Source organism: Callorhinchus milii, unplaced genomic scaffold, assembly GCF_018977255.1.
Source record: "Callorhinchus milii isolate IMCB2004 unplaced genomic scaffold, IMCB_Cmil_1.0 Scaffold3, whole genome shotgun sequence".
In the NCBI taxonomy this organism is placed as follows: Eukaryota; Metazoa; Chordata; class Chondrichthyes; order Chimaeriformes; family Callorhinchidae; genus Callorhinchus; species Callorhinchus milii.
The window spans coordinates 49,072,686-49,096,381 of record NW_024704744.1 but is presented as its reverse complement, the minus strand read 5'-3'; the positions used below and the strand labels follow the sequence as shown (position 1 = coordinate 49,096,381).

Genomic DNA, 23,696 nt, shown 5'->3' with positions numbered 1-23,696 from the left:
TCTGATTGGCTCTTATGTCAGGACTTCTAGAGAAAAATAAATTAAAAATGTATTCAGAATCAGCCATTGAAACAGCTTTTGTATTTTTGAAACATAGGCATTGCATTTTAACATAAAGAATCATGATTTTAAAAAAAATTCTCCCAGTTTACACTAAAAGAAATGGTCCCTGTGCACCACTGCAGACCAGTAATATAGAACATTCACAGCAGAGGAGCCGATTTGGCTTATGTGGGGAACCAACATTGTGATGGTGTTTGTTCCCCACTGAAGCCATCTACTGAAATATGATCCGCCTGCTTTCTGTGTACCTTTCAAGATACTCCTATTTAATATCGTTGTCATGTTCAATCAGCAAATTTACTTATTCAACAACAACAACAGGATTCCATTTATAGAGCGCCTTTCACGTCAGGAGGACGTCCCAAGGCACTGAAATAATATCAATAATGATATTATAGAAATTCACCACAGGCCAGACCCAGCACAGGTGTGCAGCTAGCAGCTAATAATTAGCCATAGGCTACCCAAACAGTGGATTTGCTGTTTGCCAAATTAGCTGTTGGAAAAATAAAGAGCACTTTTATCTTAAAATATGTCTCAATCTGGTTTCTCAATCTACTTAGTTTGAATTTGAACTAGATTCTACATATAGGGGCAAATCGATTATAATAGTTGAGGCCTGGGTCCAATATAACAAAGTGTGAAAAAATGACTTCCGAAATTGTCAAGTTAAAGCTGAGGACCCTCTGTATATGCATGCCACGTACACATATTGTTGTGAACTGTTGTGAAATAAATCATCTTCCTGACACAAAACATGCTACATAAATGTATCACTCAGCTGGTTACAACCTCCTGCACATCCCTCACCGCTTAGCTCCATCATCACCAGCAATGCTTTCAGATATTACGCCCCCAAACTTTTGAACTCTCTTGTCTCAATCACTCCAACTTGCCCCCTCGTTGCCCATCTTCAAATCACACCTGAAGACCTCCCTCTTCGAACGTTCCTAGTCACCTACCCTCTCTCCCTGGCTGAGCGTCAAGCTCTGCTGCTCTCTTCTTGAATCAGCATCAAACTCCACCATATTTAAGCACTCTGAGACACTACCCTGTGTGAAGGACACAATATAAATGCAGGCTCTTGTTTTGCTTCCTTTGTGAAGTTATGTCAGGTAAGCTTTCTACACATTATGCATGCTGTGGAAGTGACATTAGTGGTGCTCCAACTCAGCAGTGAACAATTTTTCCAGAGTGAAAAAAGGTGTCTGGTGAGCACCAGAAGTGCATCTAGTACAGCACAGGTCCATGGCAAACCAGTCTCCGAGAGAATTTACACTCCACCAGCATATATTCTAAAGGGATTACCACAAGTATAAATTCAAATATCAAGCTATGACTATTAAAGGCTCAGAACTTCACAAATGATTTTCAGGTTTGAAAAATTGAAATAATTCTTGCTGTGTTTATTTCCTTACGTGAGGCTTAAAATGGCTATTCCAATCCAGTGATGCTTTGGAGTACAATTTATCTAGGTTTCAGGCAGCAATCCTATGTTAATTAATAAAATGCAAAATACTGCAGATCTTGGAAATTAACGTTAATCTATGTTAATTAATGTTAGTTAAAGGGACTATTGCTTACCACATTTGGCCTCGCTCAGCTGGTAGCACTCTTACCTACGAGTCAGAAGGTTGTGGGATAAAACCCCACATCGGGACTTTGAACTCAAGAGTCTAAGCTGACACTCGAATGCAGTGCTGGGGGCACTCTAGTATGTTAGAGATTCCGCCTTTCAAATGAAATGTTAAACCAAGGTTCTATCTGCTTGTTTAGGTAGATATTAAAGATCACATAGCACTATTTGAACAGAGAATAGAGTTTCTTCCAGTTTCCGGAACAGCAATTCTGCAGATAGAATTGGTGAGTCGCTTCACACCTGTTTTGGGACATTGCTGCATGCAAAGTGACTGCCAAGTTCACCAACAAAATACACAGTCATTACACTTTACAATAAATTTAGTGAAGTGCTTGGGAAATCATCTAATGTGAAAGGTGCTGTATCACATGCAAGGATATTTTTTATTATCCATGCTGTTAAGACAAAACTTAAACCTTTGTCTAAGTGAATATGCAGTTGTAATTCACTGACTAAAAGGGCTTGCATGTTGCTGGTTGAAATGGGTCCAATCTCTTTAAATAGCATTCAATTAATTGTGACTTGTTTCTTTCTGAAAAATCAATGCTAATTCCAGAGTTCTGTGGAAAACAGTGGGAAGAAAGTAATTCTGGCTTGAATCTGATAATTGGAGGTGCAAGCAACATCTTTCGATTTGTATTGTCTTGTATCGAGTGAAGTTTTAGCACACAGAAAAAACAATTAAATTTTCAAAACAGGCTTTGGAAAATGCACAATGAAAAACAGTGAAGTGCTACAACCATCATTTTGGTTGCCCATATTATATATCCAATTACAACAACAACAAAATGATATTTGTATAGCACCTTTCACGTCAGGAGGACATCCCAAGGCATTGGATAGACAGAGTTACAGACCCGACCCGGGGGTCGGGGAGTGTGGAAGACAGCGGGGGAAGCAGAGAGATCGAAAGCACGATCGAAGAGGAGGGTCTTGAGATATGTTTTGAAGGTGGCAAGGGAGGGGGCGAGGCGGAGGGACTGAGGGATGGAGTTCCAGAGGGTGGGGGCAAAGTGGCGGATTAGTTCAAATCATACCAGTGCACGGTTTTCCTCCAAATAAAAAAACTGATACTCCAGTTCAATCTTCTACAGGTTACATTGAGGTTTGCAACAAAGAAAATAATACGTCATACCAAAGCAAATAACTTTTTCACTTGGAGAATGCACCATTTGTACACCAGTATTTAAGTGGAGCATTTCATGGCTCAGAAATAGGTTAGTGGAAAACAAATCAGTGACATTCCCAGCAAAAATAAATAATCTACCTCAAGTCCACGTCACACAACAGAAAAGCAATGCTAAAACTGTAAACCTGCCTGGATTCACCACTTGAAGACAACACCCAGGGGAGGTATCGATCAGCAAGGGAAATGTTTAAAAATATATGGCTCATTCAAAATGTCCATGCAGATCGATGACTGCAAAAATTGTAGTACAATTCAAACACAGAACCAGCAATTATTCACTGCAGTGTGCCCACAACATTAAGCAAGATATATTAATGCAAGCAATGTACTGATATTTCAGATTTAGGTTATCTAGACAGGTAAGATGGTGGGCTTGTTCTCTTTAGAAAAAGAGACTGAGGTGTTGTGATAGAAGTTGATTATTCAAAATGTTCAATTATAGTGAAGGCATCAAGATATCAGAGACAGGGTAATAATTATGATATTAGAAGGGGAGAAGTCAGGAAGATGGTATCAAGTTACCATACCAAACAAATTTGCATTTCTATAGTGCCTTTTACATCATGAAGATGTCCCAAGGTGCTGGACAGTCTAAAGCTTGCAACCGAGCTGGGAATGAGGGCCGAGGAGGTGTGTTTGGAGGGGTGGGGGGAGAGAAATGGTCATTGGAAGCTACTGACAAATGATACTGAAACAAATACTGCTAAAATGTGAAAGGATTGTGCAACGCAATGAGAAGACAGAAAGCTAGGAATGAGAACTAACAAATTAGTAATTTGTGTTTAACCCCCATGAAGTTTGTAGATCTGAACATGTATTTAAAGGGATAACAACTACACTACATAACAAATATTTTATGTGCAAAAGCTATTGAACTATTCTTTGAATCCGCTAGTAAGTTGACGATTTCTCAATTTGGTGCAGATTTTTCAATTTAATACAGGTTTACTGAAAAGAAAATCATAAGCTATTGAGACATTATCTGAACCAAAAATGGCATTCACAGAACCAGGAATTTTAGCACAGAAGAAAACCATATGGCCCAAAATTACGGTTGAAGGAGAATTTTCATAGGAAACCTTGGCAATGAAAATGTCTATTTAAGAACACTATTTTGGGGATGGGAAAGGAATTAAAAAGTTAATGGAGCACTAAATGTACACGTTATATCATTTCATCAAACGTAAACAAAAATAACTGGCCTAATTCTAATATTGGATTGTGAATACGTGGAGTTCTGTAGCTTAGTGGTTAGAGCATTTGCCTCACAAGCGAGAGGACCTGGGTTTGATTCCTAGCAGAGTGAAACGTTGGCTAGTTTCCTTACTCCACATGCCTCCGTTTACCTAGCCGTAAGTAGGAACCAGGTTGCAAGTCGATTGGCAGATCGCTTTTCCCGGAATAATAATTCCTTAAAAAAAACAATTTGATCACTTAATCCACGACAGTGTTTGTGGGACAATTGACTGCCGATTTCACCCACAAAAAGTCAATTCATTTTATAGTATATTTGGTGAAGCGCTTTGAGATGTCTAGAAGACGTGATAAGGCGCTATATCAAATGCAAGAATTATTATTATTATCAGTAACAACCTGCTACCAGTTTAGTGAACGGTGATCGAGTCACTAGAAGACTGGTTATTATTTTCCACAAATAAAAGCCCTTTAATTATTAACATATCTCACACAAACAGACCCCACTGTCAATGATGCATTGTACATATATTTAAATGTTAGTCTATTTATTTAAATATGGAAACAAAGTTGATTGGAAAGAGCTACTAGACCTATTGGATTATACATCTCAGTGCAAGGATTTTAATTTTAGAGTTTCTTTAGGTAGCTATTCTTGAACGAAATTAGAAGGAGAGAAGTCAGAAGTGCTCTGGGACGCTACCCTGTGTGAGGGGCGCTATAATAATTCAAGTTGTTGAATTTAATCAATTTGGCTAATCTATTTCGATTCCAGGTCTCCACTGTGCACACTGTGGATAAACCAACTTTGAAAACATTGCCTGTGATATTTAAGCCTGTGAAGTTGTACAGTACTTGTACCAATTACATTCATTTGAAAATATATTAAGGCTTGTTTTATTATACAGAATTTACCTGCATATTGGACAATTGTGGTGCATGTTCTGCTTTTTGGAGCAACGTAGGATTTTGTAAAATTTTTCATAAATTTATATTGCAAATTTGTTTGATGGATTATTTTGGATTCCCAAAATAAAATAAAATTAGACTCTCAAAGATCTTCTTCAACAACCTCAAGCTTCGTCCGCCAATAGATTTATGATGGCTGAGCCTAATTTTGACAGCACTTTAAAACCACTTAGTCTTTTCCAATAATTAATCCTCGGGGATGTTTTGCATGATTTAGAAACAACACAACCTTCATGAACTGTAACAAATTGATTGCAATAATGAAGGAAAGTGAGGAACTGACAAAGGGATCTGAACAACAGCATAAACAAGTCCAAAGACAACTATAATACTGCAACATTTTCTAAAAATGCAAACCCAAAATGGATAATTTGCATTCTCTGCTTTTTTAATATCCTTTAAGTATAGGAGAGCATTTAAATTATTTTAAGAATACAAATTTCCCTTCCTCTTAAATCCCAAGTCATAAGTATAAGGGGGAAATGACCTAATGACAATGCCACCCTGAAACCCCTGCTACCTCATGAGAAAGCACCAGCTTTTGGTTTGATGTCTTTCCATATTTGTGTAACTTCAGCTAGTAGCTAACCACAAAGAGGATGAGCAGCAAGCGCTACTCATCCTACCACTCAATAGCAAACTGCTTACCCCCATGAGAAGTAAATTTTATACTCATTTGTACAAAGTTACAATGTAGTCAAGTCACAATTTAGAATCATGATTTTACAGTAAATGCATATTTTCATTATAAAAATCTGATTATATAAGGCAACAAGTTCCGTTAAAAAATATTTACAATATCTAGTGCTAGTGCCTCGTCAATTTTTTAAATATTTTCAAAGAGATGTTTATTAAATGAAGAAATAATTTACAAACTCACAAAAGTGCAATTCATAGTGAAAACAAGACTTGAATGCCTGAAGACCTTTCTCTTTGACCATACCTACGGTCACCTTGCCTCCATCCTCAGCTCGGAATCGAATCAGTCACTGTTGAATGCTCCAAGACGCTACCTGCATGAAGGGTGCTATATAAATGCTAATTATTGTTGTATATGAGTGATGCAACCAGCATAACTAAACTATCAACACTTTCCCTTATTTAAATGTGCAAATGAGGAAGATTGCCAAAACTCTGCCTCCGTTTACAACCAAAAATCACAATTCCCTGCTGCCTGTAGAATGTTTTGGGCTTTTAAAACACAGCAATGGCAGATGATTAATTTGACATCACTTAAAACAGTGTTGCCTCAAGCATATTAGGACATCAGGTTGACAACATTCTGAATTGCCTCTAATATAATAACCACAATTTCTTATTGACCAGATGTCTTACTTGATTTCACTTATCGATGTACAAAATATATTCTGGGGAGGAAAGATGCAATGTTTCATAACAGATTCAATGTCGAAACATTGCAATTTCAGTGAATATTTTGGTTTTGTATGCAAATCCTCCCCCCCCAGCCCGACTCAAGTACAACAGTGTAATCAAAAGATTTTAGGACTGACATTGTAGTTTTGTTATGAATGGCATTTAATAATAATTTAATCAGATTGAGTTCAACTCTGGTATCCCTTGAAATGGTAGTGAAATCCTACTCTCTGTGATTTCAATGAACAATGACACATTGAAATTTGTAGGGAAAATTAGGGTGCATCAAATTTGAAGAAAGACTGTTCCCACCTGATAACAGTTGATAAATACGCTGAAATTGCGATATTTCTAACCTGATCATATTAAATTGGTTATGAAATTTTGCAGTTTTCACCTCTCTAATCCTTTTGCATTCTAAATTTGTTTCAGGGCTCTCAAAATAACATATTTATAACAATCTTCAGACTATGGTTATTGATAAATACACAACTGTATACAAAGGCAATGAATAGTTACATTGATAAAATGTTCTTTGTTAAAATGTTAACTCTCGTTGGAAATGATAAACAAATTTAAGTAGCGAATATTACAGTACCCTCCATGATGTATTCTGCATGCATTAAAGGCTAAGATTGGAACTGCTAATTCCATAGCCTGATCAGGAAATCAGGAAGCACGTACACAAATAATGCTTCAGTTACTTTAAAAAGCCCTGGATAAATTATTGGATGGATGTCATTTTTGATGCAATTTGATCAATAACATTCTTTCACAACTACCGTTACATTGTGAACCAGTATTATTCCTTTTACGGCAATGAAAAGTAAGAGTAATACCCATTAAGTATCTACTTATGCCAAAAGGAACCATCCATATATCATTAAATGTACGGGATTCGCTTGTAACTTGTGGCTAGCCTGAGAGAATAATTGTGCTTAATTAGTTTGTCGATAATGGTCAATTTCATTTAGTGGTCAGAACACAACACAGAATTGCACATTTTCACTAAAATTAGCAGCGTTAGACCAGTGGTCAATTAAAATCACAAGATTTGAAGCATGGCAACTGACCCAGACATTTACAAAATATCCAAAAAGGTAAAAAATTTACAGATGTCATTTTCAAATTTACATTATAAAAACAAATTTGCAACTGTTCCCAACTACAGTGCAGCTGCATTTGAAATGTATTTAAAATTACAATTGAATCCACTTTTGGAGGATGAAAGAGGAGAAATGGAAGGCAAGAACACCATTTAAGCAATTGGCCAGTCACATGATGGCAATGTTTAAAGCAAAAATCCTTCTCTGAAAATAATAAAATGTACACATTTTTAAAAACTTAACAGCTCCAGTCTTACACAACAGACCGATGTTCTCCGCAAACGTAAATGGCACTTGGCCGAATTCGCCTCCTTGTACGTCCAGGCAGTTGAGGCAAGAACTTAAAAGTTTTTGGCAACAGTTCTAAGCAAGCATCCCGGAATTTTTTAATCCTCCAATAGTAAATTAATGGGTTAAGTGCAGATTTGAGGTAGCTTAACCAAAGGAGCCATGTGCTTATCTCAAAGAAATTGGGTTTATGGTAAAAACGTCGGTTGAATGTAGAAACAAGACTGTATGTGGTGAATGGTGCTGTGCAGCAGGTGAAGACAACAAACAGTATCAGGATGGTGGTGAAGGCACGAGTTTTGAAGCTCAGATCTATGCTTAGCTGGTACGGTCTCTGTAGGCTCATGAGACCAAGTTTACTTGCTTGGCCCAAACATATACTATCTGAGCTGCTATGGATACGAATTGCATTGTGGCGGACAGTGTTGAGGATTCCCATGAAAGAGTACAGCATGAGCATGAATGGGATGAAGAAGAAGACAACCATTATCAATAGAACATAAGCCCGATAGCCAGGGTTTGTGGAGTAGCCAAATACACACTGTGGAGCATGAGGTGGCACCTGCAGATCTGGGCTACCAGCTGCAAGTGGAAAGGCCATGCAAAATGACACACCCCAAGAGATGGCAATAAACAACTTAGCGCGGTGAGGGTTCAGTTTGTCCTGTCTTTGAACTATAATGAGAAAACGATCAACGCTAATAATAAGTAAAATAACTACCCCTTCCATCAGAAAAAGCCAGAAGAACATGGCAGACACCCTGCAAAAGACATCTCCAAAGATCCAGCGGGTAGTATTGACAGTTACTAGGGCAAAAGGCATATTCAATACTGAAAGCATCATGTCAGCAAATGCTAAACTTGCCAGGAGGATGTTAATTGCTGATCGCATAGCTGCCTTCTGATAGACCATGAGGCAGACAATAAGATTTCCTAGGAAAGAAATTAAAGCTATTACTACCATTGATGCAGAAAGGATAACCTGCAGAGGCAGGCCTATTTCGCCAAAGTCTGACTGAGAAGGAACTGCTGTGCTGTTTCCAATGGAATTTCTTTCTGTTGTCTTGTATGTGACAGATCCTTCAGCCACAGATAGCTCCATCCCATTCCAAACTACTGGGTGCGCTGTAGAGTTGAAATAGGCATGTTCGGAGTGAACAAATGTGCCATTGGAGGTCCCTGCATGCGTATCAGTCAAAAGGGCGGTATAAACCATGATTATACTGGAACCATTGGCAAAATAAAAGTTATCCTCCTTTACTGTCTGAGAAGATAAAGTTAATGGCAATTACATGTTGGCCATGGCAATAGATTCTTTGAGGAGTTGTGGCTGTTACCTTCTACTCTGATTATAATAGCAGTGGATTTCATGGTTTCATAATCTGAAAAAAAGGAAGAAAAAAAGATAAATTTATTGATCTTTTTATGACCTTACACCTTGCATTAACCTTAAGATCACAACTACAAAGGGACTGAAACACTCCCCAAAAGTATCAAATCCAATTGTGTCTGACCACATTCTTTATCATCTAACCCACCAAGTTTCAAAGGATTATAACATCAAAATCATTACCAACACTTAGCAGAAAAAAATAACTCTGCAGCAATAATTGTCCTCCCCTGCAAGAAATGATTTCACATGAGGAGATAATAAAAATAAAGGAAACAAATAGCTTAAGGGATCTGACTGAGACTTTAAGAAAATTAAATAATTAGTTCCAGTTGTTGCAGAACAACTCATTTCTCTAAGAGGGGAGTCGAGAATAAGGAGACAATCTCAAAATGGTTTAGCTTTCACTTTAGAATTTTTGCTAGAAAACATTTCTTCAATCAGGGGGTTATAGGGATATCAAAAGCCCTACCCTCCCTGACCACTCAGCGAAATTTGTAGGGCATCTCAAAAAATGAAATGAAAAATTAAATCTGAATTTTGCACATTTTGAGTTACTTTCTTACAAACTGATTGCCAAAATTTGTAACTACAAATAGTACTACAAAGCAGATGGATAGTCTAAGTTTGCAAAATGCAAATATGCAAAACAACCTCCACCCACACATTTGTTTGGTATGCAAGGATAAGGTGCGCTGTTCCATCATACTATCAACTTTTTTTTCTTACAAACACAGAGAACACTTCAGTTTTTTTAATGAGCCTAAATATCTGCCACCACTAAAATGTTGCATGTTCCCATATTCGCACCTTGTATATTAATTGGGCAAATGTTCAGAGCTGATTTATGATTGTAATAGCTGGTGATAACTCACATTAATCATGTAATTATATAGGATAAACTGCACCATTAATCAGCTCATTTTCTTAACAAGACACTTTCATTTAATTGGCATTATATAAACAACCTTTAAAGCTGTGTACTGGGACTAAGAGGAGCTGGTAAACAAAACAGCACCTGCTTTCAAAATCACTATGAAGTATCTTACTGCTTCACAACATCATACTTCAGTAACAAGCTTGAACATACAGCAGTATAAAGTAAGGCAACACATATATGTAGAGCTATTTCATTAAAAAATAACACAATGCATTCATCTTTCATGAGAATTATCAATATCTAATAGGATCTGCATTATGTATTTACATGACAAACACTAAATTCTGTATAGCACCTAAATTATTTTGATTTGAATGTGCACATCTTTCTCATATCTGTATTCATATCAACCTGTTCTTTCCCTCCGCTCTCTCTGCTCAGCAGGCTCCAGCCTGCTTCCTGACCCCCGCCCAGTCCCCACCATCTTGCAGTCGGTCTTCAGCCTCTCTGCCTTCACCCTTTGGAACTCCATCCCACAGTACCTTGCCTTGTTCCCTCCCTTGCCTCCTTCAAGGCACGTCTCAACGACCCTCCTTGTCGATCACACCTTCGGTCATCAAAATACCCTCCCTAGCCTCCACCCCTCCTGACCCAATACTCTGTTCAGGTCCAAATGCCTGACTGTCCAGTGCCTTGGGATGAACTCCCGACATGAAAGGCACTGTACAAATGCAAGTTGGTATTGTAATATATCAGGCTAAAATAAGCTTAGTATATGCATCTATCATAATAATAAATAACAAAAAGCAAGTCAACAACTACAACAACTGCATACCCCCTCCCTCGTATTTTAGCCCACTGGTCTCTACATCCAATCATATATTCTATTCACAAAAAAATTCAAAAAGACAACCCACAAAATCAAAAGGCACTTCATAAATGTGTGTAGCAATACAGGTTTCCTTGGTAATGTTACTGTAGAGTAGTCCTCCTAGACCTCCCTGAAAGGTTCTAATGTTCAATTACATTTGCACTGCTAACTCTAACATCGCAGGTTGTTTTGTAATCCATTAGCAATCCATAAGCAAGTTTGAACAGTCTCTACATAGCATGGTGGTAAAGTCAGCTTCTGCTAATTTCAAGTCTTTATCTGTTAGGATTGTACATGTTCAATCCTTTGTAGTCAATTCAGGATTAAAGAACCTTGTTTGTAGGAGAGGAAGCCATGGATCTGAAATTGTGCATTTCCACGTTGGCACTGTGCGGCAAAACAGAGGATTTAAAAAAAAACTTTTAAACAACAATTTCCATGAATACACCTTTGACTTGCCAAACCAACTTCCTTCCCTAACAACATATCAGCCTGCTTCATGTCCCCTGCCCCATACACTCCATCATCTGCGGATGAACTTTCAGCCATTATACACTCGCTTTCTGGAACTCCATTCCAGAGTCTCTGTGACTCGTTCCCCCTTTCCTCCTTATGTTGAAAGCATACCTCAATACTTACCTCTCTACCCGCACATTTCCTCACCCTCTTCAGCTCCCACCCCACTTTGCGTCCTCCCGACGTGAAAATATAAATTCTATTATATTTAACAATGGTATGAAAGGAGGCAAAAAACCTTTCAAATTCTCTGCCTTGGCTGCATGAAGCCATTAAAAGTTTTCCAAGAATAGTCCTGGGTTATTTGCATTCTGAATTTCACTCCTTTCTTCTCAAGTGTCTAGCTTCCTCAGTTACTTGCTCAGTGAAATGTTCAACACCAGAAATAAAAACAGAAGTCACTGGAAATTTGTCTTTTGTTCAATATCAGAGCTTATTGTATGGAGCATTTTGTCCCACACAAGAGCACTGGAATACCAATGCACTGCACTCTATGTTATGAAATACATTTTCCATAAAGTCGTCATTTCAGAGATATTTCCTTTGATCGATCCACACCATTTTACATTATACTGAAGGATACACCAGTAAGTATCAAGAGGCAAGCAAGAATATTGCACATAAATGAACAAGTGATTCACAACAAAATCTTCAACATGCTCTTAATAATAATAATAATCCTTGCATTTGATATAGGGCCTTATCACGTCTTCGAGACATCTCAAAGCACTTCAGAATATAGTGCAAAGTGAATTGACTGTATATTTTGTGGGCAGCCAATTGCGCACAGCTGTGTCCCACAAACAGTTGTGGATTGAAGTGACCAATTTATTATTCTTTTTTTTGAAGGAATTATTATCCCCAGAAAAGCGACCAGCCAATCAACTAACAACCGGGTTCCTATTTACTGTTCCTACTTACTGCTAGGTAAACAGAGGCGTGTGGAGTAAGGAAACTTGCCCAATGTTTCGCCCTGCCAGGAATCAAACCCATGTCTCTCGCTTGCAAGGCAAGTGCTCTAACCACTGAGGTACAGGACTCCGCAAATTATAATTGTAACTCTTATAATTGTTGCTCCAGCAGCCATACACAAGTGAATGGAAAGAGCCAAGTCTTACAATATAGTAAAAACCCAGCATCATTCTTTTGCAAGGAAAGTAGTCTAACAGGTTTCTTATAATCATTTTAGCAAAATTAAATAAATGACAATGACTCCAAAAAAAATTTGCAAGCTGGATAATTTAATCTCTAACTACATGTGTCACAAGGTAAACCGCACTAACAAAACTAAAAGGTACTGTAAACACTGCAAGCGCAAGATAGTATATAAGACATTAGAGTTGCATCTCATGAAAGAGATACAACTAGAGAGTTAGCAGCATTAGTACTGCAGTCAATTAGATATGGGTATCACCGGCTAAATTTGAATACTGGTCCATATAGCCAGGGAGCTCCATACGATTCTACGAGAATAGAAAGCAACAGGGAGGATGGAAGCACCAGAAAGGTAACAATAGGGACAAAAAGAGAAGCAAAGCTAAATCCAACCATAAAAAGAATAACCCACAGGACACAGGCCAACCAAAAAAAAAAGAGTATAAATGGTAGCTGTTTTCTTTAAAGTCCTAACAGTGGCAGTACTGTACCTGAGGTGAAGTTGAGAAAAATCACTACAGTTGTGCAAATAAAAAATCACTCCAAGTGGATTGGCTTCAGGATGCTCACCTTCACATACAAATCCCTTCACAGTAGACCCTCCCTACCTCTGGCCTGATTGTACCCCACTCCTCTGCCTGACCCTTTGCTTAGCTAACACAGGCCTGCTGTGTGTCCCTCAACCCCTCAGTGCCATTGGTGTCACTTTCATCCACCATGCCCCTAATCTCTGGAATGCCCTGCCTGAATCTCTCTGCCTTGCCCCCTTCTTTATCTTTAAATCCCACCTGAAAACCTACCTTTTCAACTGTCCCTATGGTCACTTCTCCCCTACCACTGTATTATATTATGTATAATATTTAATTTAGACATTAAATATAAATGCAAGTTGTTGTTTTTGTGCACAAGAACTTACAACCTCCAAAAGCATTTGTGAAATTTGAGATTCCTGGTGCCTGAACAAAGGGCAGAGGAAAGGAGTTCAGAAATGATTCATAGCAGCTGTTGCATCAGTTAAGAGAGAGAATATCCAATATCAACTAGCATGACAAAGCTGCCCTATTGCTATGTGAGTAACCAGCAATATAAAACCAAATCATTACATTTCTGCTCAGCTGATATAGCTTATTTTTAGTTGCTGATCTGTAGATTTCAAAAGATAATTTTACCAATAAATGTGTTCAACCTGCCATCAGTAAAACTAAAATTTTGCTATGCAAATTCATTCCCATTCCCTCCTCCAGCTACCAATTTTTTTTTAATATTCAGCAAATCTACCTTTGAGATGGACAGAGACCTAAATCAACTGAGAGTCCATGTTATTTGATAACCCCAGTGGGTTCAGCAGACAAATGTTACATCCAAGCAAATGTTCACATGGCCACTGCTGCCGTCCGAGTTTCCCTCCCAGTTTCCCCCCCCCAACTCCATGAATGTTAACCACTATAATCAATGGAAGAAATATCTGGAGGAAAAAACACAGGGCAAATATTATTCATGTGCAAACACAATCTATAAATAATTTCCTCCTTCCATTCAACATCAAAAATAAAAATAAACGTCTCACAATTAAATTCATCACATCCAAGTTCAGACGAAACAGAATAGATTTTAGATCTCAATGCATATTTGCTGGTGACTAATAACTCATTTAGATATTAAACAAAACAATTTACAGGCAAACAACTGGTTGATACGAGCCAACTTTCAGTTCCATTTAAGAACATGCTGTTCTATGACATGCAAAAAGAGAAAACAATTCCCAGGAACAAGCAACTTAAAGAAAAAAAACAAGCAACAAAAAAGACAATCACCCACTGCATCCCTGGAGAACAATACCTGCCTGGTACAAAGATACCAGATTGAATCCCCTTTTGTGTCCACAGCTTTGAAGTCTTTATGACAAGGTAGAAGCTCAGTTCTTGAAATTGTCGGTGCATCATTTAGTTATTACTTAAATCAGGATAGGTCATCATATGGTAGAACAAGCAGTGCATGGTGTAGTATAGCTCAACCTAGCACTATGGAGCATGAATCCAAGTCAGCAGTCACTACTCATGTGCAGAATGACAGTTGACTGCATTCCCACGCCAAATGCGGACTAGCACGCAAAAAGCCAAAATGGCCAACCTACAGGTCATTAGCTCACCCCTGATGTTACTTCCTGCATGCTGAGCATGTGGCCATTTTGGTTTCCTGCGAGCTGGCTGGCATTTGAAGCAACAATGTAGTGGGCACATCCATTTTTATTTCGGTGGAAAATAAATCGCGAAACCAACACCCCAAAACGTATAATTGATACAGGTGATCGTGTATTTTAATGAAGTACCTCATCACAGAAATTCTTCTGTGTAGTTTTGATTCCTTTCAGAAAAGTACACCGTATCTCCACTTTCAAAATTGGTTTTCTCAAACCACTAAGCTTTCAGTAGCTTCTATGCAATTGGCTTCTTAAAATGCTGTTTGACCCAGGTGAAATTTGTGTCCATGGTAGCTTAAAAAGGACAAATTTACTTCAGCCACAAATACTACGATATCTTCTCTCCACCAAGATCTTCCAGACGTCTTGATGTTCATCTAGCAATAAATCCTGAATTCTAGATAATTTGATTTAGACATTTAGTATTAACAAAATAGAAACTACAATGGAAGCCGCTTTAACCGGATGCTGGTTAACCTCAGACAATTGGGCAAAACGCCTGGCCCCGATTCATTTATATTCTCACCCAATTTAAATATGCCGGTTAATTCGTACAACAATTCGGTTAATCCGGACAAAATGCTGTGCTGGTCGCCGATGAATGTACTCACTCGCACCTTCTGTGCTTCGAGCAGCTCCAGGATAGCGATGGGAGGAGTCACATTGCGATTGATTGACAGCGGACTCCAGGCATTTACACGTGGCTGGAGTTGGTTTGTTAATCGGGGACGGGGGGAGAAACAAGGGAGAGAATGGGAGGAGTCAAATCTCGATTGATTGGCAGCTGGAGCCGCTTGTGAACGGTTGGGAGTGCCCATCTAGTCACAAGCGGCTCTAAGACTGTCAATCACCTCGGAGCCGCCGCTCCGCTGCTGGGCGGGAAGAGGCAATGGAACTTTGGTTAACCTCTGACACCGATTAAGCCGGACAAAATGGCCAGCCCCGATGTGTCCACCTTAACTGGCTTCCACTGATTATAACATTTTTTAAAATTCCATTTGACATAGTGTCTCATCATATCATCAAAACTGCACATGATTTTCACTGCCAAGTGTTTATGTGTAAGCAAACTAAATAAATTAATGATGTGATTTGTGTAATAATTCTATAAACCGTGCATTTGACATAGCAATTTTTACATTAGAAGGATGTCTCAATGGGCTTCACAGAATATACTGTAATGTGGACTGACTGGGTATTTTGTAGGCGACCATGACAGGCAATTTTTTCACAGCAATGTTTCACAGCAATGAAGTGAACAAGCAATTTTATTTTGGGTGATTGTTGGCCAGGGCACTAAGAGAAACTCACTTCTTCTTTTGAATAGTGCCATGGGATCTTTAATGCCCACCTGAACAAGCAGTTGGCTCCTCAGTTAACCGTCTCCAAAGAACAGTACCTACAACAATGCCAATTAACCCAGCACTGTATTCGAGTGTCGGATTAGACTGATATTGAGATTAGAGAGTATCTATCCTAGGAAATCATTTGTCTAATTTGTGCCACCTCACAGCATTACGTATACTACTGCAAGACATCATTTCAACAACATTCGTTAATAGTATTCATTCAAACAGCAGGGTCCAACGAATTAGTATGACATCTCCACTTCATAAACATTTTTTTTAAAAAACAGACTCTGACAGACATGCAAAGTTAATAATAATAATAATAATCCTTCCAGTTGATATAACACATTTTATGTTGAAGCCAGTTCAAAGTGCTTATACAAAAATAATAATAATCCTTGCATTTGATATAGCGCCTTATCACGTCTTTGGGATGTCTCAAAGCATTTCACAGAATATACAATACAATCTAACATTTGTAAAGCACCTTTCACGTCAGGAGGGCATCCCAAGGTGCTGAACGGTCAGCAGTCAGGGATTAGGGCCCAAGCAGGGAGTGGGGTGGGTTGGGATCAGGGAGGGTGGAGGCAGAGAGGGTACGAGGGTGGTTGAAGTCACGGTCGAAGAGGAGGGTCTTGAGGCGTGCCTTGAATGAGGCAAAGGAGGGGGCGAGGCAAAGGGAATATGTGATGGACTTCCAGTGGGTGGGGCAGAGAGGCTGAAGGCCCAACTGCTGATGGTGGGCGGGGGACATGGAGCAAGCCACAGTCTGCTGAGTGGAGGGAGCAAACCGGTTGATGAGGGTTTAGTAGGTCAGAGAGGTAGGAGGAGGCAAGGCCATGGAGGCCTTGAAAGTGAGGACGGGAATTTTGAACTCTATCCTCTGAGGGATGGGGGAGCTGGTGGAGCTAGGTGAGGGTGGGCGTGATGGGGTCGCGGAGCCTGGCGTGGGAGAGGACACGAGCTGCAGAGCTCTGGATGATCTGCAGCTTGTGGAGGGAAGAGTTGGGAAGGCTGACAAGCAGGGCATTGGTATAGTCAAGCCTGGTTGTAATGAAGGCATGTAAGAAGGTTTCGGCGGCTGAGAGGTGAGGTAGTGATGGAGTCGGGCAATGTTGCGGAGGTGAGGGAAGGCAGAGCGGGTTATGGCACGGATGTGGGGGAGAAAGGACAGTTGAGGGTCGAAAAAGACCCCGAGGTTCCTGACTGGCTTGGCAAGGTTGAGCATGCATCCTTGGATACTGATGCTGAGGTGCAGAGGCACTGGCGCAAGCCAATCAGGAAAGCCTCGGTCTTGCTGACGTTGGATTGGATTGAGCGACCTGTTTAATTTTTTTTTAAGGAATTATTACCCCCAGAAAAGCCGATCCTCCAATTGACTAACAACCGTGTTTCTACTTACTGCTAGGTAAACAGAGGCCTGTGGAGTAAGGAAATTTACTTATATGTTTCATCCTGCCGGGAATCAAACCCAGGTCTCTCGCTTCCGAGGGAAGTGCTCTAACCACTGAGCAACAGGACCTATCTGAGAAGCAGAATCTGCTTGCCTGTTGTTCATTTCTGGGGAGGCTGATGCAATAAACAATGTGTTTATACGTTAGTGGGCTAAAAAGCTGATTTAGCTCATTACTATCACGAGAAAAGAGTCTTTCATCCCATCCAAATACACATGTCAAAGGTGACTAGAGTAGTGACAATCAACTGTGCAAGTCACCTCTTCAGTATCTGAAAGTTTACATAAGAGTTCTTACTAACAATAAACATGGTATTGCAACTTAATTTTTTTTAAAAATCTTAAAGATGAGATGTCACATAAACTAATTTTGTATGAATCTATCAAGGGCCCGGGTTCGATTCCTGGGCAGAGCAAAGCCTTCAGAAAGCTTCCTTACTCCATACAGCTCTGTTTACCTAGGAGTAAGTAGGAATCCAGTTGTTAGTCGTTTGGCAGATCGCTTTCTGGGGTTGATAATCCCTCCAAAAAGAAAATGAAATTTTGTCACTCAATCCACGACTGTTTGTGGGACAGTTTGTGCACAATTGGCTGCTGTGTTTCATCCACAAATAGTCAATTCACTTTACAATATATACTCTGAAGCACTTTGAGACTGCCCGATGACGTGAACAGACAAATCAAGGGAGAAAAAATCCCCATTTTGGAAGTGCTATACGGGATGGCTGATAGAGATGGGGGAAAAAACATTTTCAAACAAAGATTTCCTTTTTAATCTGTAAATTTATTATTTGACACAGATTTATCAAGTTAGTTAAAACCACTTTGAAGGTCACATTAATTATAGTAACCATAATTTTCCAGTCGTATTAATAAGATTACATTTCAAAGAAACACATCCCAATTTCAACATGACACACATTGGGTTTATTGTCATCAGTCTAGCATTTTCCTCATAATTAAGTTCCATTTCATTGATGTACTCAAATTGCAAACAGATGGAACAACAAAGAAAAAATACACAAGCAGATGTTCAGAAAATAGGTACAAAGGAAAAAGAATAAACACTAAAATTAACCTAAAATTAATAAACCATTTTAATAAAACATTTTTAAAAATTGCAATTTTTCTCTGGCATTTATTCGAGTTCAATAAAGATTTTATATTCTGTCCGTTTCCCTGAAGTTCATTATAGGGGGCAACTGGTATGCTTGACAATTGACTGCTTTTGAGCACCTCTCCCAACAATTTGACTTACTTCCTAAGCGCTTTGGGACGTCTAGAAGATGTGAAAAGGGCTATATCAAATGCAAGGATTATTATTATTAATTATGTAAGACGAGCGCTTTCATTCCTACAGAAATTACAGTAATGCCGTATACAAAAAGTTACTGCTCTGCTGATATGAACACTTTTCCTGTAAAAATTGGGAGGGGTGAAAAAATGCAGTCGTACTTTTTGTTGAATTTGAGGAAGCATCTATTTCTGTGATTGAAGGATCTTTGAAACTCCAACATTCCTAGGCACTGAATGGCCAGACCTGAGAGGCCAAAGGAAGAAAAGGGAAGGGCCTTGTTGCAGAGATAAGCGCCATCATAAAATGTACAATTATCAATTACAATGATGTATTTGTAAAAGATATCAAACTGTATTCATTGTGCTAAATGGTGGTAAAATATCTAAGTGGGATTTAAACCCAACAGAAAAGGTTCTGTGGAGAAAGGACTATTTTCTTCATATGACTCACATTTCATGACATTTAATTACTATAATGTTTTCTCAGCTGTCTGTGCACAGTACATTTTGTGCATTTACTTATGCCTCCTGAGTTACCAGCTCATCTTTCCCTGCCAGAAACAGTCAGTAAATGATGCCACAGCAAATGAATATTTCCTGGATAAAGCCTGCTGCACATCATTTTCCAGATAGCGTGGCGGAGAAGGGGATGAGAGAGAGTGGGTTGTTACAAAGTAAATTTTAGACCTAATTCATAAGTTCGTCACTGAAAGACAATTTCTCCATAATCCATTCCTCTTCAACCTTCTCTGGGTGAAAATTGTGACATGAAGCATTATAATTCTCACTTACGTTAAAATGTTTAACTTGCAATTCTCCAGCGAAACAGCACTGAAATACATCAACTAATATTTATAGACACTCTTCACGCAAGATAGCATCTTGGAGCGCTGAAGAACAACTTGAATGTGATTGCCAAAAGATTTGAATTGACTTTAGTCTTTCCTCTTGTCTAGAGAGTTTTTTTTTTGGGAGGGGGGGTGGGGGCTGGGGGAGAAGAGATTCACACCCAGAGGCAACTTCTAGTTATCGATTGGCTTGATCAGAATTTGACAATTTGAGAATTATTACATTGCATTTCACAATTTTTAACCTACGTTAAAGGAAATTCTAAATAGTCGTATTAAAGCAGCAAAACATAAAAGCCTCATAGCACATCAAACAGATTTTTTGGGGGAGGGGAAGAGAAGAGAAAGCATTTGTGTAGCTACCTTTCTCTTCTCCTCTCTTCCCCTCCAGCGGTTCACGACAATCACTGCTACACAAATTCACATTGTGTTTATAACACAGAAGATGAAAGGAAGGAAGAATATTTAAAATCTATATGTTGCTAAGCAGTGGAAAATAATGTGTTTGCCCTAAATGGAATTTCATTCTATAGATAGGAAAACATTAATTATAATATACAATGACAGAGGATTGGAAATTACAATGCTAATTTTATTACAAAAATTGATTCACAGTTCAAAAAGTGAACAGAACAGAATTTTAATGGTTTTTTAGTTTACAACAGAGAGAAGTCAAAATCATGGAATTGAAATTATACTCTCCCTTGCAGCATGTATTGTAAGAACATAGTAATGTACAGCTTTGGGAAAAAAACTGTAGGTCATCATAAAAATAAATCTTACTCCAATCCAACTTTCATACCCCTCGATCAATTTCTTTCCCAAAAGATACACAATCCCTCGCTGGATTTGTTGACACAATCTTCCTACCATTGAGGTGCTATACCAAGATCCCATCTGTCTGCTCAGATAAATAAATCAGAAACCATCTGAAGAGATTAAGTGGATATATTGGAATAAGCATGAGTGAAACCAGGATAGGACAGAATCATGAGGGTGGAGCTGAGAGGAGAGGCGGTAGAGAAGGATAGCTCGATTAACAGTGTTTAAGGCAGCAGATAAAGAGAGATAAAGGAGAACAAGAAGGCAGAGAGAGCCCTAATGACAAACAGAAATAATCTCAGTGATTTTGACCAGAGCAGTTGTAGCCCTGTGGGTTAGGCAGAGACCGGATTGAAGGGGTTCATGCAGGTAGTGCTGGGAAAGGAAACAGTGAAGCTGGAAAACAACTCCCTTCTGTATCCTGGAGAGGAAAGGCAGGTTAGAAGTAGGATGGGTGCAAGGATAGGTTGAGGGTGAGTTTTCCCCCAGAAGATGGGTGGTAACAGCAGTTTTGGAGGAGGTGGGAACTTGCAGTTCACCTAAAATAAAGTCACTACACTTTACAGAAATTCTGTGAAGTGGTGAAGACATTTCAACATTACAGGTTTCATATCAAATGCCAGCATTATAATTGCAACACTGTCCTGGGTAGTCTATTCTACATATTCATTGTTCTCAGTGGAAAGTAATTGCATAAAATGTTTTAGCAAGGTGAAAGACTATTTGACCCAGCTAGTCCATGTTGGTGTTTATACTCCACACGAGCCTTCACCCTTCCTGTTCCTTCCACAATGGCTTTATAATAACCTCAACTGGAATTAGAAATGTTTACAGAAACTAAATACCAGACCAAAAAGTTAAATCAATCCATCATTAACTTCCAATGAGAGATTTCCACATCATTGACTTCTCTAAGAAGTAACCCATCTCCTTTTTAATTCTTCCCACCACTGCGCAAAATAATCATAAATGTATTCAAGGAATAGATAATCTTGATTTAGCATTGAATTCAGAAACATCAAATATGTACAGCAGTGATCAATTCAGCGAAAATGATGTAGCTTGGTGCTATCACTATTTGAAGACTCAAGTGACATTTTTAGCCACGTCCAAGTATATACATAACACATACAAATTCAGCATCCCATTAAACACATCAATTCACACTGATTTGTGCCAACTACTGACAGGTTCACAAACAATCTAACGTGTATACCCAAGCACTTGGAACATTAGCACTTGGAACATTTAAAATGCTAAAAGGAGTCAAAACAGATTTGACCACCAGATGACCTGTTTAAAGAGAAGAAAAATTTCCATGACATAGCAGGACAGTTACCTGTTCAACAATAATGATCACCAACCTAAAAATGTAAAGGAAAATGGTTAAGGTGAGGAAAATGGTTTATTCCTCCGTTTGGTAGGCACAGGCCTGTTTCACGTCCCCCGCCCTGCTCACCCCCACTCGCTGTAACTCCATCATGGTGTCCCTTTGCCTGGACCCTTCCCTCACCTCCTTGATAGTCCATCTCAAGACCTTCCTGTTTCACTGTGCCTTCAGTCAATTCCCCCCACCCACCTCACAACACCCCCTACCCCTCTCGAATCCACTCCCAGCTCGGGTGTAAACCCTCAACTGTCCAGCACCTTGGGACATCTTCCCAATGTGAAAGGCACAATATAAATGCAATTTGTGGTTGTGCCTAGGTACAAACACAAAGCACATCAAGCACTAATTTCAATCAGGTACCAGTACACAGATGTTTATTTTCCCTAAAATATTCCTTGTTGAAGCTTTCATCTCCACTTTCAAAGCTATCGCAATAAATAATGTATGCCAGTTGCGTGTGGGTAGCTTTGTAGTTCAAATTGTGGGACTACCTGAACAAATATTGTTTTTCAATCTGGATTCTCTCCTAATTCTCTTCTTTTACAACAAAGAAACAATACTTTTGTCATTAATTCCAATACAAGATTTAAATACTGAAATGCAGTTGCCATTTATTCAATTATTCCTTCATTTTGTCTTATTCTTGAGTAGAGGGGTGTGTGAGAGGGGATTAGGAGGATTGGAATATAAAAACTGATGCAGTGATTTTGAGCTGAATGGCTTGTTTCTGTGCTGTAACATTCTGTGCAATTGTATTACTAATGCACAATGGGGTCTCAATTTCCATCTTCTCCTCCCCCCACAAATTGCCTTAAATTTTGTGAAAGACTATACTTCACTTAAGGCAGAGAACCATAAAATAACTACATAAAATCCATGGCCACGTCTTAAACAGGTATCAAACCTTTCTAGAAAATTCAGGAAAGGACCTTAGAATTGGATTCCAATGAAAGCTGGACCAAATGTACCATATTTTGAATTTTACTTAGGGCTTGGTAGCTATATGTTGCAGTGGAGCTTTTGTCCCCCAGTAACCACTTCAAAATGTTTTATATCGGTAACAATTTCCATCTGTTGATTATACTCCATGTAAAGAAATACTGTACTTTCTAGTGTTCTATACCTGCCCTTAGCTAACCCTGAACCTTTGCTCTTTTTTCTGCTGTCTTGGTATATCTGAGTAAATTGTTCTGGATTCACATTCCATGTCCGATGCTTTTTGTTTCCACGTTTTCTATCTTTTTAAACATAGAAAGCATGTTTTAAGCATCATATATACCTCAAAAAATGTCCCTTTGAAATGCATTATCGAGTTGCAATGTCTGTCGCAGTCAAACAGGTTGCTGTCACGCGCTGTCTCTTGGGCATGAAGAATGGTCCCTTGAGCAAATTACTTTTGGGCTGCTGGAGCCTTTTTCTAACAAACATCGGCGCCTGGAGGAGAAAACAAACAGGGAAAAATTGACCGAAAAGATCTCTCTTAGACGTTTGTATTTTACTTCGTAGGCTTCTCTGCAGGGAGGGAAACACTCAGTTTACATTTATTACAGGACCAGCAGAGATTTTTCAAAGAGAATGCTGGTTAAAATCTCAGTCAGCATAGATGCTGCCTGTAAAGGATCCAACTCTGGAGTGGGGGATTAAAAAAAATCAGGTTTCAAAACTAAAAGTACCTTGGGCATCCTCCCAACGTGAAAGCCGCTA

The 23,696-nt window shown here is 39.0% G+C and overlaps 1 protein-coding gene across 1 annotated transcript; it reads right to left on the bottom strand.

The window, feature by feature from the left end:
• Window positions 1-7,740: 7,740 nt before the first annotated feature.
• On the bottom strand, window positions 7,741-23,424 carry gpr63 (G protein-coupled receptor 63). The gene is made up of 2 exons (XM_007892932.2): window positions 23,272-23,424; window positions 7,741-9,204 (listed from the first exon to the last, which is right to left on the bottom strand). The coding sequence occupies exon 2, from the start codon at window positions 9,036-9,038 to the stop codon at window positions 7,788-7,790; it is 1,251 nt and encodes a 416-aa protein (XP_007891123.1). The 5' UTR covers window positions 9,039-9,204; window positions 23,272-23,424; the 3' UTR covers window positions 7,741-7,787.
• Window positions 23,425-23,696: the final 272 nt, after the last annotated feature.